At 25.8% G+C, this 20,843-nt stretch overlaps 1 protein-coding gene across 1 annotated transcript in view; it reads right to left on the bottom strand.

Annotated features, from left to right (window-relative positions):
* The window catches only part of Cad87A (cadherin 87A), a 183,977-nt gene that overhangs the window by 66,993 nt on the left and 96,141 nt on the right, over positions 1–20,843 (bottom strand). Inside the window, exon 2 of the mRNA XM_015326845.2 lies at positions 18,887–18,942. Coding sequence (XP_015182331.1) covers positions 18,887–18,942 — 56 coding nt within the window. The remainder of the gene's footprint in view (positions 1–18,886; positions 18,943–20,843) is intronic.

Below are 20,843 nucleotides of genomic sequence, written 5' to 3'. Positions count from 1 at the left end.
AAAAGGAAAAAAAAACAAGAAAAGATAAAAATCTAGACCGCAAATAAGATGAGATAAGAAATGAAGAACAAGATTTATTCGCGCGGTAATGTTTTAATTAATTATAATAAATTTATATATAAATGTACATAATATTATAATAATATAAATTATAATTATAATAAATAGATATAATATATAATAAAAATGTATTAATTCAAAAAGTTTTTTTTTTTCAAATTAATTATAATAAATAGATATAATATATAATAAATGTATTAATCCGAAAAGGTTTTTTTTTCAAATTAATTATAATAAATGTATATAGAAATGTATATAATATAGAATAAATGTATTAATTCGAAAATGATTTTTTTTCTCAAACAATAGTAATTTTTTAAATAGATTTTTTTATATTTTTGAAGACAAATAAAATTGTAATAAAAACTCTTTTAACGTTGTAATTGGACCATTAAATTAAGATTAATTTTAAAGGAACATTAATTATTTAAGAAGAGTGATTTTTTTTCCTTTTTTTTTCTTGGTTTTGTTTTGTAAATGTAGGTCAAAAGAGAAAGAAAATATAAGAAGAGAAGGGGGTGCTCTGAATAAATGACATTTTTAAACGGGAAAGGGCATAATAAGAATTTGAAAGTTAGATTAAAATGATTTTTATAGTAAAAATGAAACAACTTTCTTCTACTTTATTTCTCTTTTTATATTTCGTTTACAATTTTATCTCGAGCAAAAAAAAAAAAAAAGAAGGGAAATATAGAATGTTCCCGCGACACCGATGAAAAATGTTCGTCGTTCTGTTCGAAAATCGAATTCATTTTTTACCTATTGTTTTTTTTTCCTTTTTTTTTTGTTTTCAACTTTCCCACCCTTTTTCTTCCCTCCCTTTTTTATTTTTTTCTGTTTTCACTACTTTGTTTTGTTCCGTTGTGTTTTTTCTATTCTTTTTCATCTATCACTCCGTTACTTGTATGTTATATGTGTGTGTTTGTGCCTGCCAAAACCTGATACCAATCATAATTTTTCGATTGAAAGATTTACCAAAAACAAAAAGAGGGAGAGAGAGAGAGAGAGAACTATAAAGTCTTTTTTACTTTTTGACACGTTTATATAGAATATGTCAATATTAACAAGATTCCAGACAATTTTGCTACCTTCCAATTATTTAACAATTTTATTTTAATATTATAATTAATATTATGTATATATAATTCATTCTTAATTAGAAAACCTTTACGAAATTACATATAAGGGAAGAAATAAATATAATTTTGTTTTCTTCTAATATATATTGAACATATATATTATTTATAATATAATTATTACATTACATTTATATAACGTATATACAAGTCCATTTATTGATTAAATAGATTGTAAATTAAATATAAACCTATTTATCTACTTATGTATATTAAATTTTATAAATTAAAATAAATAATTCAATTAATCCATCATATATATAGTTTAATAATATATATTAAAAATTCGTGTAATATTTTAAATAGAATATTATTACTAATATTTAAAACAAAAAAAAATAGGTGATATTCTTCATTCTCGTAGAAAAAAAAAATTAATTATTTTATTTTTTCTCTTCAAGTTTAGTTTCTTTTTTTTATAATTCATTAATTTAAAATAAATATTTAAAATATATTATATACATTTTTCAAGTTCCATTATTTGTTTATAAATATATATGTATTTAAAAAAAAATTATATTTATTAATCTACGCGAGTTTATAAATATATAAAAAAATTACATTGAAAAATTTTCATTTTATTTTATTTTAAATGTAATTAAATTTACATTTAAAATTACAAGAGTACATTTATTTATACAATTAACGACAACGTTAATCGATGCTTAATCGTCATTATAATAACCAAATTTTCTAAATTTACCTTTAAAGTACATATAAATAACACCAAACGCGTTTACTTTGGATTACGATGTTTAGTTAAAAATCGATACTACGAGAATCGAACTTGTAAAATGCAAATTCTCTGTGCATTCGAAATTGATACCATTCTCTCTTCCTCCCTTATACCTCCTCGTACCTTTTCTCCCCATCCCCACTATCATCCCTTTTCCCGATCATTCCACTTCTCTATCGAACCATCCTACTTTTTTTTTCTCTCTCTCTAACTTTGTTCGTGTCTGATGAATTAGAAGAATCATGGAATGCGAAGGTTTAGCAACATCGATTTTGTTCGAAAGTTACTAATAGGAGGTACTCGTGTAACTGTTAGAGAAAATATAAAAACATTTAAAAAAAAAAGAAAATAAAATATCGTAGATAGTGGAAGGGAGAAGGGAGGAGTAGGGGGAGGAAGGAAGGTGGATCGATATGTTCGAAACATCCAATAGACCGTGATATGATGGATGCTGTTTTTCCAATACAATTTATCCGAGGTTGATCCGTGTTCAATGCTCATTCGTTAACTTGCAAACTGATATATATATATATAGAAAAAAAAAACTATATCGATTGATAGACATATTTGAAAATACATATTACATTTATATTATTAAGATAATACAATAAGTAACAAAATTATGGAAAAATTGTATTATATTAGAAAAATATAATAAAATAGTTTTGATAGGTTTAAATTATGTTTAAACAAAATTTTTATAACGTGAAAAATGATTATCTATTGCCCGTTATTAATATATTATTTTATTTAATAATTAATTAATTATGAAATTAATTACGTGTTTAAATAAATGATTTTCCTAAAATTCATGATCAATTATTTTTATTTTATTCTATTATTATATTATTATATAATTTATATATTATTATTATTATTATATTATATAATTATATATTATATTATTATATTATTTATATATTATTTTTATTTTATTTTTATTTTATTTCATTATTACATTTTTATAAAATTCTACATTAACACACAAAGTAAAATTTTATTTTTTTTTCCTACTTTGCAAATACATATTGAAAATTTGTATAAAATATATGAATTGAAAACAATTAATTTTATTTTATTAATTGAAATATTACGTTGTTATTGAAAATATTTGTACGAACGTTTTCGTTACGTAAATTCAAATAATCTAATAAGCGCGAGTAAGTATACTTACTTTAAAAGTAGCGAAATAATATGTAACAACAGTTTACAGTAGAAATCTATAAAATAAAGTAGAAAACGTCCAATTCGCGAAGACTCTTCGTCATTCTCGGCAGTTATTATACGGATAAGTTTCGATAAGTTGCAGGATCGATTTTCGAACGTCAGCCTGTTCGACAAGGCTGGCATCGTTGGATAGTAGTTTTAGGCCCGTTTCTTCTTCTAACGACAATTTACTTTCCTTTTTCATTTTCTTTTTTTTCCTTCTCTCTTTCTTTCTCTCTTTCTATCTTTATGCAACGTCATTTTTTTACCGGCCTTTTTTTTTTCTTTTTAATGAGTCAAGTAAACTCGACAGCGTTCGATATCGAAAGACGATACTTAAATAAGAAGAAAAAATAAGAACAAAATAAAAAGAAAATAATCTATCGATTCAATATCAAAGAGATACGAAGAGAAGATACTTTTTCCTTTCAAAAAGATTCTAATAAAATTCAACGTTTCTACGATAAAAATCCCTAAGCTTGGATTAATGACATTTACAATAAAATTAAATAAAAAAAGGAAGAAAATTAAATCGACATTTAAAATCGTTCAAAAATTTTTCTTAAAAAAAGATTTATAAATATTCGTTATCATTGAAAAACGATTAGTTCTCGATGATTGTTAAAATCATTTCTTATCTTTTCCTTTTTTTCTTTTTTTTCTTTTTATTTCTTTTATATTACATGTCAATCCTAGTCTATGAGAAAACGTTAAACCTAGGATATACTATCTGTCTTATATGCCATTGATACGTCTTCTTATCGTATCTCCAATCGAATTTAACTCGAAGTAGAAAAGAAGTTGGAGCTTTTAATTTAAAAGTCACCCAGAAATTGGATGCATCAATTTGACTACGGAAGAATAACTCGCTTTGGTAAATCGAAAAGACGAATCAGTCTGGTAACATCGTAAGAAAGAATTTTTATTACTTCGGAAGAATGAAAAAGAATAAAAGAAGAATAAGAAAGAAGAAAGAAGGAAAATAAAGGAAAGTTAAAAAAAAAAACAAACAAACAAAAGACAACAAATCAATAATACAACACGACAGAAGGGTGCGTAAATAGATTTTCAATTAATTAAATTACGTATTAAATATTTATTCGCGATAAATAAAATCGTTTCTCGAAGTATATTAAAAATTAAAAAGTAAAAAAATAACAAAAAAGAAAATGAAAATAAACTATCGTACTACAATAAATTGTCAACGAACGAAATAACGAATGAAATATTTTTCAATTGTTTCTCATTGATCAAATCAAATAAATAAATAAAGTAAAATAACGAATGAAATATTTTCGATGGAGACCCGTTTCCCACATTCCCCCTCTCAATCAAATCAAATCAAATAACATTAATAAAAATTTAAATGAGGTCATAACAATTAATAACGAATGAAATATTTTTATGTTGATCCTCATTGATCAAATAAAATAAAATAAAATAAAATAAAATAAAATAAAATAAAATAAAATAAAATAAAATAAAATAAAATAAAATAAAATAAAATAAAATAAATAAATAAAAGAATAAAATAACTAATGAAATATTTTCAATGATCCTCATCCATCAAATGAAATTAAATATCAAATATCAAATAAAATAACGAATGAAAAATAATAATAATAAAAATTTAAAAATTAATAATAATAAAAATTCTTAGTCGACCAATAATCGATGGAGTATAAATTTATATCGATAGTATAACACACATGTCGATATTGCCTTGTAGGTTCTTATGGTAAAAAAAAAAAAAAAACGAAGAAAAAAAAAGAAAAAAAAGGAAAAAAAGGAAGGTACAAACGATATGTTTTTCAGGATATTACGTACGACTTGGGAGTCCTTAGCCAAGGGATTATTAAATTCCTCTCTATATTACATCTCACCCGAAGCACTGAGAATACTCTTGGGTGTACCTTTCATACTCTATATATATGTATATATATGTATTCTACGTATACATGCGTATATGTGTGAGTGTGTGTGTGTGTGTGTATGTGACAGTTAAAAAAAGAAAAAAAATTTAAAGTGTGTACGTAACTCGGTGCATAAATATCTTCGAAGAAGGTACAGCTGCCTGTCATTTTAACGTCTTGCCTATTTTTCCATCTGAAGGTTCAATAACTCCAACTATTTCATCTTATTTTATCTTCTTTCTCTTTCTTTCTTTCTTTCTTTTTTACCATCTACTCTATCTACCACGTTTCATTTCATTATCAGATTGAAAAAGCTTATAAAATTTAAGCTTCGAATATTAAACACAATTGTAAGTGCATTTTCATCGTATTTTTACGAGTCAATCGATAGAACGATCTATAAAGTGGAACAATCTTCTCGCAAATATATATATGTATATTCATTCATTTTTATTCTTCAATTTCGATTGGATTGATAAAAAGTATCTGAAAATGAATCTATTAAAAAAATTGATAATCAATCAGTTAGTTATTAAACGAAAAAATATCGAAATAGTTAAATGATACGTTCTGAACAAATTGTTCTGAAAACTTTTTCGTACAATTTATCCAATAAATTTATAATAATAATAATATAATTTCTGTGCAATTCGATAATATAGAATTATTGTTAATAATAATAATAATAATAATAATAGTAAGATATCAGAGGTATATATTAAGATGATGGAATTCATTAGGTTGGATTTTGGTTTCTCGAGTACAATTGGGAAAGAGCTTTCGAAAATGGATAGACAATATATATAATTGTTTCCATACTATATATGTATATTAACTGTTATTCTGAATCTGTATATATATATATATATATACAGTATATATACGTATATGTGTGTAATATACATTCAAAATACATAAGCTCTTGGTATATTTGAGGAAATGCAATTGACCATACTTGATCATCCCTTTGTTAAAAGATACCAGACATACAAGCTTATTCACTTGTATATAAATACACGTATATATATATATATATATATATATATATATATATATATATATATGTATGTGATAGTAATGTAGATTGGAAATATATAAGGATCAAACCCAATGGGAATTCTCTATTCGAAATTTCCTGATAGAAGACGAAATAATTTCGTTTACGAATCGATTCCAATCGTATATTAACAAATACTAGAATATTAATTAACTTTAAATAATAATAATTATTATTATTGTTATTATTAATAGGCTATTAACTATGAAATGGACCAATTTAGAATTGAAAATAATCGTATTGTTATACGAACGTTTAACACTTCAATTAAATCTAACAATGAGTTTTTACAAATTTCAAAATATCGATTCAACTTTTATCAATTTAATAATTAAACAATCATCGTCAAGTGTTTTATTCTCACTTTATTGAATAAAATATCTCACAATAATAATAATAATAATAATAATAATAATAATAATTACGATACTCGAAACATGGATTTTTTTTTATTTTCCTCTATTATTTTACATAATTCGTTGAAACGGGCAAGCTGTCGTAGTACTTCATTTAAAAGTAACCAGCAATGCGGGTAGGGAGTTGGGAGGAAAGGGTAACTACGTGAATTATTTTTTGTCCTTTATTCCTATTCCTTTTTTCCCTTTCATTTCTTTCGTTCCTTCTTTCTCATTTCATTTCATTTCACTTCATTTTATTATTTTATTTTATTTTATTATTTTCACACCAACGTATAGCGTAATCTATTCTGGAATGAAAAGAACGAGCAGGTTAAAGGCAAAATAAGAGAGGGAAAGGGCTAACAGTAGAGGAGGAGGAGGAAGAGGAGGAGGTTTTACGGGGTAGAAGAGGGGTACCACCCATCGCGAACAATGCGTTAAACGGCGTCACAATTTTCCCAAGAGAACAATGGGGACCACCAGTGGGTGGTTCATTCCTTAAGTATACAATACATTAATTCTATTTCGTGATAAAAATCAGTGTCCTTGGGTAAAGAAAAGGAAAGGATAGACTGAAAAAGTGTACGTGTGTGTGTGCTTGTGTATGTGTTAGAAAGAGTGAGAATATAACTTTATAACGTTTCTTTCCAACCCTTGGCTCGATAACTTGTGCTTTTGGGAAGGGGGTTGGGGTGGGGGGAGGCTTCTGTTCGAAAAATAAATCGACTCATAAATTCTCTAACTTCATTTCCTCCTTCGCTGTTATCGCAAACATTCTCTCTCTCTCTTTCTCTCTCTTTCTCTCTCTTTCTCTTTTATTTTCTGACTAACACTCTCTCTTTCTTTTACTTGCTACTTTTTATTCTTTTTTTTTTCTTTCTCTCCGTCTCTCTCTCTCTCTCTCTCACTCTCAGCCAACACGTCGAGTTTATTTCGTCTGAAGTATCTAGACAAGCTCTCTTGTGAAAATCCTTGATACACCTAGAGTAGACACGTACCTACTTGAAAAAAAAGAAGAAAAAAAAAGAATAATAAAAAAGAGAGAGAGAGAGAGAGAGAGAAGAAGAGGAGAAGAAGGGAAAATGAATATATAAAAAAATAAAAAATAGAAAAGATGAGGGGGGGGAGGAGGGAATCATTTTAAAATGTTCTTACTCGATGCAATGAATTTTTGATTTGAACGAAAAATTTGTTACTACTTCTTTTTTTCTCTCCCTATTTTGATATAGTAATAAAGACAAGCGTGAAATGATATTATCTCGGAAACGTTTGAATTTTCTATGGTTAATTTGGATGACCTATATTATATACGAAAAGTGTTTCTTTAGAAAAAAGAAAAAGAAAAAAAAGTAATTGAGTCATTAATACGATAATTAAAAACAACAACAAAAATTGTTTAATTATCTGAAAGGACTGTGGATAACAGTTACGAAAAAGAAGGAAAAGAAATTGGGGGAAATGAGAAAGAGAATAAAAAGATCAAATGAAAAATACAGATGAAACTATTGAAACGTACAATGGGAACATATACATACACACGTACACACACATATACACGGAGAAAAAGAGATGTTGCAATTACTTTAATCTACCATAAACCAATTGCACTTTTAACTCATTCTTTCAACCAAAAAAAGAAAAATAAAGAAAATAGAAAATAAAATAAATTAACAGAACAGTGAAAACAAAAGAAACATTGTCGAATAATCGATAGAACATAAAACAAATAATAAGAAGAAGTATAAAAAAAAAAGGTTTTTACAAAAACTGACCCAAAGAGCAAAAAAGAAAGAGAGACAAAGAGAGAAAGAAATAGAGAGGGATAGAAAGATCAAATGAAAGAAAGAGAGGAAACTATTGAAGGGTAAAAGAGAAAGAAAAATATATAAAATTTATTATATATTTATATATATTTATATAAATATATAAAAAAAGGAAGAAAAATATACGAGGACGATACGGCCACGCGTAGCTGTAGCTTTGTTATAAAATGTTGATTTAATATAATTCTAAACTATTTAGAAAATTATAACAACATACAAATAATACCACAATTACAATGGAATACATAAAATAATAATACACGAAAAAATATAAAAAGCAAAGTTGTTTATGTCATATGTAAATCTGAAAAACGTATAACGTAAATATATTGAAATAATTAAATTGTAGTATAGCGTCATTTTTTGAAAACTTACAGAATCTACAGACTTAGAGATAACTTCTAAATAATAAATTTTTAAATTAGCAATACGAAATAACAAATAATCTCGATAAAAACTATCCTATATGCTAAGTTGACAAAAATCACACAAAATAAACAAAAATTTCATTAAAGTTCGGTTCAGTAGTTTCGAAGTTCATTGAAAACCAACAATGTTACACTGAACTTTATAGAATAAATATATACTATAGAAAGGAAGTAAGTTGTAGATAAAGATAAAAAGAGAAATAGGGTGAAAGAGAGAGATGGTTAGATATGTAGAAACAGAGAAAAAGATAAAGATAAAGAAAGAGAGACAGAGAGAGAGAGAGATAAAGAGAAAGATGGATAGTTAGTTATATAGAAAGAGAGAGAGAAAGAGAGAGAGAGAAAGAGAGAGAGAAAGAGAGAGAAAGATAAAGGAAAGATGGGGGAAGATTGGGAGGTGGGTGGGTAGGGGGTATAAAGGTGGGCGCAAATTACTTGAGGTTTCCGGCAACTGGCGCTAATTGAATTCCCCGATGAATCGAACTCTGCATGGAGCAGCCGAGCGGAATATTGGCTCTTTTCAACGGCGCTTTCAATGAACGAAGCTAGGAACATCCTCTATCCATCTCTCTCTATCTCTCCCTTTCTCCCTTCCATCTCTTGGTCGAGCTTGTAAAGGCGACGAATGGAGGTTGCGGTGCTTTCGACCGGCAAAATCGTCCTGCCGACGACGATCAACGACGACGGTATTCCGTTTGGAACATCATTTAAGCCCTAAAAAGCCCTATTCGCATCTCTTATCTCATCTTCATTTTATTTCCTCCTATAGCTTTCTACCTTTTTTCCTTATTCTTAATCTTATTCTTAAGATTATCTTTTGAAATGGATTTTGGAAATTTTGGTTTTTCTTTTTCTTACATTCGTACGGTTATTGGCTGTTTTTTAGATCTTAAAATCGATATTTACAGAAAGTTGTATATTTTATTATTCTCAAAAGGATTGGAATTGATTAGTGTAAGCGAAATAATATTATACATTATTAGATAGTATCTGTATAATTTATAAAGCTTATTATAGTCTAGTACTATAGTCTCTCTCCTATCCTATGAAAGGATTTTGAAGATAACAAAATTGCAATACATAAATAATTAAATAAATAAATGGTAAAGTATTAATATGTAAAAGAAATAAAATAGAAGTGTTGAAATCATCCAAGTGGTAAATAGACCTATATATATATATATACATAATATAATCTACTTTTAGAATATGGAGACTGGTTCACGTTGTCAAGAACAGTTGAAGTCGATTCGAGAAGAGGAAATAAAAGAGGAATAAGAGGAATAAGAAGAATAAGAAGAAGAAGAAGTAAAAGTAGAGATGCGATAGTAGCCCTGGACCACCCACGAACCGTCACAAAAGGGACGGTGAAACGTCGGAAATAGTCGCGTCTGTGGCGTGCGAGATAAAGGTCCCTGCTGCTGTGGATAATTACCTCCTCTTTACTCTTCCCAGTCTACCAAAAGAGGGACAGACAGATAGACAGAGAAAGAGAAAGAGAGAGAGAGAGAGAGAGAGAAAACATCGTTATCTAGCCGTCTACAAAATGTCTTCCTAAACCACAACGTTGTTGTTTATATTTCGCTTGAACCAACCCTTGTTTATCCTTTTTTCCTCCCCTTTTCCCTACTAACGTTAATATATAATCCTTATTTTTTTTCTCTTAAATTTTATATTCAGTTGACCGATAAAGAATTTTTATTACATGAAATATCATAATTTGCATTCGTTTAAATTTATATTCAATTTATTTTATTTTATATTATAAATGTTTAAATGTTCACATGTAATATATTTAAATTATCTCACCTTTGTGTTTTTATAAGTGATTTTATAGTATATTTCTTATCTAAACAAAATAACACAGATATTAATTTAAATTATAAATATATAAATATTGAATTGGAATACATTTAAATTATTACCATTGCATTCATTTGTATTTCAATAATTTGTGAAATTTTATATTTTAATAAATATTGGAAAATTATTATTATTTAAATACTGAAACACGGAACATCTATAAATGTAAATTATATTTTTATTTATCTACATAAAAAAAAGAAGTAATACTATTTAATATTGTATATTTCAATATTTAATTATTGACCAGATCAATACAGAATCATATCATATAGAATTTTCTATAGAATGTGATCAATTTGACTAACTAAAATTGATTTACGAATAAAAATAAAAATTTATCTATGAAAGAGAAAAAAAGGAAAAACGTAGTTATCTAGCCGTCTAGAAAATTTCTTCCTAGACCATAACGTTGTTGTTGTTTATATTTCGCTTGAACCATCTTTGTTTATCTTTCCTTCCTCCCACTTATGTTTATATAATCCTCTTATTTTCTTAAATTTTATATTCAGCTAACCGATAAATAATTTTTTTTTTGCAGAAAATATTACAATTTTTATTCATTTAAATTTCATTTGTGTTATTTTATTTTATTTTAAAAGTGAGTTTTGATATTTTTTACTTAACAAATCTTATGTATATATATATATTTAATATTGAGATATACAAAAAAATTAATATTAAAAATTTTTATATTACTTATATATTTTTACTTCTAAATAATTTTACATATTTTATATTTCAATAAATGTTATAAATTATTATTATTATTATTATTATTATTATTATTATTATTATTATTTAAATATTAAAAGAAAACACATATGTAAACGTAAATGAATTTTAATATCTAAAGAAAAAGAATTATTATATTATTATTTAATATCATAAATTTTAATATATATTATTTATTAACCGATTTAAAAAAAAATAATGAATATAGAATATTTCCATCGAACTATTGTATCCATTTTACTAACTGAAATTGATGAGAATAAAAACAAAAATCTTTCTATGAAAAAGAAAAAGAAAAAGAAAAAAAAGATAGAAAGAATAGAAACAGAGAGACGTGTAGAAAATGAAGGTAGGTTTTCGTGGATTAACTCGAAACCACAGCGAATAAATAACCATTTGTCGTCGAGAATGACCTCGACGGAAACTAAGACCCACGACCACCACCATCACCAACATCACCAACACTAGCAAGCTTTCTCTCTTTCTCTCTATCTCATTCATTCACTTTCAGTCGTCCATTTTCCTCTTGCTCATCTTTATCCTGCGGGAGCTTACGCGTACTAAAAGCTTAACGTAAATCCTTTTCACCGAGTGTATCCAGAAATATACGCCAGATACCGATAATAAACCTAATTATTCAGTTTCCACCCACTTCCCCTCGGCTAACAACCATGAAAATCTTTTTGTTAGAACGATAGAATCCTACAACTTTCGTTTTTTAAATTAATTTCGACAATATTATACTTTGATTATTTTTATTATTATTATTATTATTATTATTATTGTTATTATTATTATTGTTATATTAAAAGATTATTTTCGGTACGTAACATTTTTCTCGAATAATCTAATTCAAGTTTACAAAATTGTTCTATTTTTATCTTATCTTCTATATTCTATCTGCCTTATATCTCGTGATTTCAAAGAACCGAAGAAATGCTTTTTTCTTAACGTTGAAAGTAGAGAAAAGTCGGTATCGAAGTCGGAAATTACGAAAGTAAAAGTTAGAAAGCTTTCCAAAACCCTTTCTCTCTTTCTCTCTTTCTCTCTTTTTTTCTTTGATGTTCAAAATAAATTCGTCAAAAAGAAAAGAAAAAAGAGAAATAGAGAGAAAACAATACGGACTAATTCTCATCGTAATTTTAATATCAAATTTATATATTGTCCTTCTTGTTAAAATGAAAAAAAAATAAATAAATAAATAAAGCAAATTTAAAATCAAACATAAAATACTAAAAATTATTTTCGTAAAATCGTTTCTCTTTTATTCGTTAGAAAAAATTATTGACAAGGCAAGTATTTTCTTTGATCTTTAAAGAATAAATTAAAAAAAAAAAAAAAAAAAAAAAGAGAGAAAGCCACAAAATTTGATTGACGTATATTTTGTTTAAAAAAGAAAAAAAGTACGAAATTTTTGTTCTCAGGTTTTGAATAAAACGATGACCTATAAAAACAAATCCTAACTAAATTCTAATAAAAACGAGAGATTAATTATAATTTATGTTATTTCAAACCTATTTAATTTAGTTTAAAATTTTATTTGCCTTTAAATAAACTTCGAACGAAATATTTCCCTGATAGTTTGAAAAATCTATAATATCAAAAAAAAAAAAAAAAAAAAAACAAAGTAAAACAAATTTCCAAATGAGATATTTTTTCAAATGTAAACGTCGTACGAATAAATTAAACGTTGAGTTAATTATTTTTACTTACAGAAATAAAAAAATGCAAATAAAAATAAAAATGATATTTGTACTAAAATTATATAAAAATAAGTGTTTCAAAACTGACCACTTCTTTTCACGTTATATTATTTTCTTTTTCTTCCTCTTCTTCATCTTCTTCTATTAACACAAACGAAAAAAAGAAAAAAAAAAGAAAAAGTAAAACTCCGAAAAAAGATAGAAAATGTTAAACGTTAACGTGGTTTTAGTGAGAGACCACAAAAACCGCCGCTTTTATCACGTTTCTCTTTACCACACATATACACACACTCATGCACAGACATATGTGAAAATACACGTCCACTAGTATGCACTTTACTTACACATTTATATAACTGGTTGAAAACCATTTCAGTAATTAGTTTCCTACGTTAATTTATTTCTATGTCTATCTCACACGTAGTTCAACGGCATACTGATCAAACGACAATGTTTAGAACTGTTAAAAGTCCTTCCTTCTATTGTCACGACTTTGGGAATAAACAATTATGATGTTTTTAAATAGATTGTTTTCCTTTTCATAATTTTGTTATTCGACTTCACCTCTTTCTCTTTCTCTCTTTTTCTTTTTCTTTCTTAATTTAACATCAACGAACGTATGCTAATTGACCACGAATGAATAATTCAAGGTTAAATACATTGTTTATCGTACTATATTTTTCATTCATTAAAATAATATGTAATAATATGTTCTTTTCTTTCATCTCATTGACAACACAATTTTATATTACTCTATTACTCTAATTATTATTATTATTATTATTATTATTATTATTATTATTATTATTATTATTATTATTATTATTATTTATTCCCATATTCTATAAAGTTCTATTGTAATCTGATTTATATATATTATACTCATATATAAATCATATTATTTAAATTAGTATTAAATAATATAAATATATATAATATATAATAAATATTAAATAAATATATTTATTTAATTTTATAAATTTATTTGCATATATTATATTTATACAAATTATATTATTTAAAGTAAAACCAAACAAAAAAAAATAGGAATAAAATATCAATCAAAAATATTACTTACAAACTAAATACATATTTTTTAAATAAATAATCATTTTCACATTTTCCCCACCCCCACTACCATTCTCATTTATCTCATATTTCACAAACAATTATTTACTTTATATAATTTCTTAACTTTGCAGAGTTAAAGAAAAAAAAAAAACCAAAAAATATATATGACAAGTAAAAGATGACAATAATTAATAATCATAGAGTTTACTCATTAGTTGAATTTCCATGCATGGTTTGGTGAATATGTCGAAATAGTTGTACTTATGGTTAACATGAACATTCTCACTCTTCTCTCTCTCTCTCTCTCTCTCTCTCTTTGTATATAGTAAGGAGATATTACATATGTACAAACATATGTACCTATTAGATATACCCATACGGGTACACGTACATGTATATAAATGTACACACACATACATAAGTTTGAGCTAACGATCCAACTACATTTCAGTTGGAATGATCTGAATGGAAGGGGAAGAGGAGTAAAAAGGGGTAGGGAGGGGTGTAAGGGGGAGCTTAATGTGGAGGCAATCGAATCGACTATATACAATCAAACCCCATACATATATATATATATATACATACATACATACGTACTTATAACAAATCCCATGTAATATAATAGATTGTACGATAAGTTATGTCGTTTTGTTGTTGTTGTTTTCTCGAATGAATTTCATCGAATCATCGACGAACGAAATTACTTAACGAACATATTTTAACGTACTAGTACTTATCGAAGAATAGAATCGACTATATATAACATATAAAGCAAAAATCCCGTATATATGTACAACAAATCCCATATAAAATAAAATAAAATATAACAAATCGTTCAGTAGTAAGTAAATTCATTTTTGTTTTTATTATTTCTAATAAATATTTTGTTGAATTATCACAAATGAAATAACTTTTCGAATATATTTTAATGTACTATAGTTATTGAAGAATCAAATTAATTATATACAATCAAACCCCATACATATAGTAAACCCCATGTAATACAGATAGTTCGGTAAGTAATTTCGTTCGTTATTTTTCTGTTATCTCAAATGAATTTTATTGATTCATCACGAAAGAATAATTTTTTCCGAACATATTTTAATGTACTATAGTTATCGAAGAACCAAATAGACTATATATATATATATATATATATATAACAAAATCCCGTAAATACATATAAAAAATCCTATATAATATAAAATATAATAGAACGCTCGGTATGTATTAGTTTGTTCGGAAAGTTCGTGCCGATTTACAGTAGGTGGCATAAAGTTATTTTTTTGTTGAAAAACCTGAAAAGTTCTGAAAGGACGAAATTTTTAAATTACCCATAAAGATGGAGAAAGGTTGTGGAATAGAATGACACTTATATATAATTTAATAAATATATACCAAAAAAAAAAAACTTAGATCCATTGTGTTTTAATCTTCCGTCAAAATCGGCACGAACTTTCCGGTCCACCCAATAATTTCATCTTTTTTTTTATCTCTAATAGATATTCTGTCGAATAATCACGAAAGAAATAATTTTTCTAACTTATTTCAATATGCTACCACCTACTATATAAGTTATAATAATAATAATAAACGTTAAAATAAAAAATCATTAAGAAACGGATACAGATGATCGAATATTTTTAATGAGATAGAAAAAGACATAAAGAGGACATCGGATGAATAATGAAAAGGGAAAATGGAGGAAAGAAGATAGAACTAAAACGGAAATGGATACCTCGTTTGAGATAAGGGTAGTGCAAAAAAGAAAATGGTGGTGTACTCCTCTTCTGTTGGATAGTGAGGGATTATTATAGTAGTGGTAGTGGTGGTGATAGTAGTGGGTGACTGAGCTGGTGAATGCGTAGAAGAAGAAGGAGAAGAAGAAAAAAAAAAGAATAGAAAAGAAAAGAAAAGTAAAGTAAGGGGTGGTGGGATGACTCGTTTTAAACGTGATCGAACGTGATCGAACCGAGAACGAATAGTCCGGCGTATTATTGAACGTGGGACGCATTATCCCGTAATACGCTCGACTGCATCCGGTATTATCGGAAACTCGTTGCTCTGTCTCGACGGTACCGTATTTAACGGGTACCTGAAACCTACGGAATTCTAGTGCGAATGCGTATAGAAGAGAGTGTGTGTGTGTGTGTGTGTGTGTGTGTGAGAGAGAGAGAGAGAGAGAAATAGAAGATTATTAAAAGTTCGAATCAATTTGTATTTTTATTTTTTTTATTTTTATTTTTTAATTTTTTTTATTTGTCTTTTTCATTTTTATTGTTATTTTTATTGTTTTTCATTCTTTTATTATTTATCGCAAACTGTCATTTAGATATATTGTTTGTGTGTGTGTGTGTGTGTAATGTTTATTTCATCTCTAATTACTTCTATTTGTTTATTTATTATTACATTAAACGTCCTACTGCTTAATTTTTATTTTATTTTATTTTACCTTTTTGTTGTTAATATTTTTTTTAATTTGACGATACGTTGATATATTTGTAAAATATGGTTAATGATTCATATGAATTATTTATTTTTAACTTCCATTAATTATTAGGTTTAAAAAAAGATTATTAAAAAATCGACTCTCAATTTGTATTTGTATTCTTTATTTTTTTTTTTTTTTTAATTATATTATACATACTTTATTATTTTACTATTTTATATTATTATTATTATTATTATTATTATTATTATTATTATTATTATTATATAATACATTATAAAATAAAATAAAATAAAAAATAAAAATAAAAATCTGATTTTATATATTGAATGAAAAAATAAAAAAAAAATAAAAGAATTTTGCGATAAAAATCGTGCAATAATAATAATAATATTCTATAAGAAATCACGAATAAAGTAGCAGTTAAAATATTAGGATCGATATCCAATACAGGAATCAGAAAATCCGATATTAAAACGACTAGAGAAATGTATCTCCAAGTGTATCTTTAAAATGTTGGTAGTATTACTATTATATATATATATACACCCATGTATATTACTTTCGTCATATATCGGAAAAATGATAAGAAAGAATATTGCTACGTTTTTCTATATTACTTATCGCACTAAAATAAGTAAAATTTACATTCCCCTAAGTTTTAGTTTTATTTACTTAAGTATTACTACTTCCTCCCCTCACCCCTCACAGAAAGATTAGATTTTCCTTCTCTCTCTCTTTCTTTTTTTCTTACGTATACATTCATAGAAAAATATTTGCGAAAAAATACGAACGAGACGTTTTCTTACATCTACAGTTCGATTCATTTTAAACTTGAAAAAGTTCAAAAGTTACACGTACGATAAGAAAAAAAAAAACGCAAATAACCATTTACGATATGAAATCTAACCATATATTCAAAATAACTCTATTATAAAAAATATAATAATAATAATAATTTGATTTTACGATGTGCAACAAATAACGCTTGAATCATCCTGTATGTTTTTTTCTCTTCTCTTTTATATTTAAACGTTTCATCATTCCAAAAGATAGTAAAATAAGAATAAAATAATCTTTAAAAAAAATTTGTTAAATTTTGCAAAAGTTAACAAGATTTTACAGTGGTAGAAGTTTCCTTCATATTAAAATAGAAAAACAAAAACGTTTCTCATAATTTTTCTAAATTTTCCTTTTTTTTCTCTCGTTCTTTCCTATTTTCTATCTATCCAACTATCTATCTACCTATCTATCTATCTAAACTCTCTTTATCTTTTACAGATTCACAGAGAAGAATAGATAGAAAGACTATCGACATGGTTTAGGTTTGTTCGAGCCATTTTATTCACTTGTCCCAGTTTGTTCAACGTAAAAACGAGAAAATATTTAAACGTTCTCTAGGTTCCGATCGTTTGAATCCAACTGAAAAGAGGAACAGAAATATACGACATTTCAATCTTATTCTCTATTCCAACAACTATGAGAATGGAAGAATAAAAGGATATATATTGAATTTATCATTGACATTTTGTGTCAAACTGTAACGTTGCATCAAGTATACCTCTCATTTGAAATCAATCCGTTTTAAATATTTTCGAAATTGTTTTGATTGTAAGAAAAAACAATATGTTTGACGATAATTGAATGGTTTAATGGGAGAGAGAGGGAGGATAATATCATTATCTAATATTATTACCATATTTGGATGTGTAAAAGGTTACACAGCTTCTGATTTTTTTTTTTATAATAATATATTTTTCAATGCACTTGGTATATGTATGTAAGACTTCTTATTATTATTTTTGTACTTTTTATTACTATTATTATTATTATTATTATTATTATTATTATTATTATTATTATTTTATTATATATTATATATTATTATATAATATATTATATTACTATATAATATAATATAATTAATATAATATATTATATTATTATATAATATAATATAATTAATATAAAATATTATGTTATTATATATAATATAATATAATTAATATATATATAGATAATATTATATATTATATTATTTATTTATATATATTATTATTTTATTATATTATTTTTTTATTATTACGTATGAAAAAGTGTTAAATTATTTATGATAAAAAAAATCATTAGTTTACGAGATATTTTGATTTTAACATTGATCAATTATAGTATTACCTTTTCAAAAAAAAAAAAGAAAAAAAAAAAACTATAATAATATTCAAATAATGTCTTCTTCTCCATGTAAAACCCATTCGACTTTTGTTCATTTGAAACAAATATTTAATTATTAAATATTCGTAATGCTTACCAGTAGATGCGACGAGTAAAAGGATTATCAGGATTGCTTCGCGAGTCCTTGAGAACCTGCAAAACAAATATAAAACAATTTTATCAGTATAAACTTTAATCGGTTTTATTAGTATTTATTTTCTTCTTATGAATTAATGTATTTCTATATGATCTTTTTTCTTCTTTTTGCAATCTTAATATCAAATGCGTTTATGAAATCAATTTTGAAATGAGCTAACATGATTTTTGTTTTTCCTGAAACAATTTTCCAAAATTTTTGATCCACCCTGCAGAAAATTCGATGATAAAGTTTAGAACATACGAATTTGTTTCAAATGTAAATATGTTCGTGTTTTCTCTATCTATCTCTCTCTGTATACCTTTCATTATTAATTCAATGGAAGAGGACGGAGTTCAGGGAAATAAATTGGACGTATAATAATAATATTAGGTAGGAGGTACGCAAATTCGTGTTACTTTTTTTTCTTCTTCTTTTTTTTTTTTAATTTAAAATCGTCAGCACAAGTATTTGCTGTTAATTAGTAAGATTGAATAATTTTTAATCAAATAATATATATATATATATCCAACATGAGAGATTCAATTCGTTATTTTATACGTTAAAAAAAAAAATCCTTTTTTCCTATTTTCTTTTTTCCCTCTTCCTTTCCTTTTTTTCGTTATACGTTATTTACTCTTATATCCTCAAATATGTGAGAATATTAATCGTTAAATCAAACAATAGAGGAATGGAAATGGGAACAGGAAAAGGGGGGAGAGAGAGAATACGTCCATTTAATATTATATTTCAATTGAAAATTTAACATACGGAATAAAGGGAGGGTTTACATATCCACATGAAATGTACTGTTGAAATAAATTCGATCTGTATAATACTTAAATAACTATACACACTGAAGCTAGGATATTGATGAATATACAAATGAATATCATTATTTAATGTACATCCGTAAATATAGATTTATAATTTGAAATATTAGGAAATTCTCTGTGCTATGACAAGGAGGGGTGGGGTAAAGGGGTGGAGAGAAGGTGCAAGAGGAATTGTTAAATTTCATAATTTCATTATTACTTATTATCATTATTAGTAATTTAATTACCATTATTAATCATCATTTTGTAAATGAATATATTTACTTACATATTACGTGATAACAATGTCTGTGTTTAATTATGTGAATGAAGGAAGAAGAATAAACAGGAATGTTAGGTTGAAGTTTAATGAGGCTTAAGGATAACCAAATGCATTTTGTATATATGTGTTTACATATGTACACGCGCGCGTGTGTGTGTGTGTGTGTGTGTGTATGTGCATCTGAACCACGTGTACCGGCATTTCCGGTTCTAGCGATAGGAGCGTTATCATTCTGGTTGTTCTGTCAACTTGACGAAGGGGGAACAATAGGAACGGGTAAAATCGAGCCTGCAGATTTGACGGTGAAACACTGATATACCACGTACGTCATTTCTTCAATGTCACTCACAAAACCCCATACGAGAGTTCTCCTAAATTTCACCGCTATACTACAAAAGGATACACGGGAAAATTCGTTTCGATTTTAATTATTTTTTTTCTATTTTCTTTTTTTTCTTCAAAAACTTCATCGAATGTTTTCTTTATTTTTTTTGTTTTTTAATTGAATCATCAAATGAAATAATTGATTATCAAACTCATCGCGCGTTAAATTAAAATATTTTTTTATTTGGTTGAACAATTTTACTTTGATAATTATAATAGTGTTAATTTAAAAAAAAAAAAATTTATTAAAAATGATGCAACAAAAACTGCGAGGAATAAATGATTAAATACGATAAAATAATTATCGATACTTTCGTTAATATTAATATCAATATTATTACTACACATTTATAAATTATTATATATTTTAATAAATTTAAATGTAAGATATTACATATAGATTGACTGAAAAATGTTTCAAATTTTCTCTCACGGT

Source organism: Polistes dominula, unplaced genomic scaffold (assembly GCF_049000335.1).
Source record: "Polistes dominula isolate Pdom_NZ unplaced genomic scaffold, Pdom_raw_medaka contig_73, whole genome shotgun sequence".
In the NCBI taxonomy this organism is placed as follows: Eukaryota; Metazoa; Arthropoda; class Insecta; order Hymenoptera; family Vespidae; genus Polistes; species Polistes dominula.
This window is presented reverse-complemented; position numbering and strand designations above follow the sequence as displayed.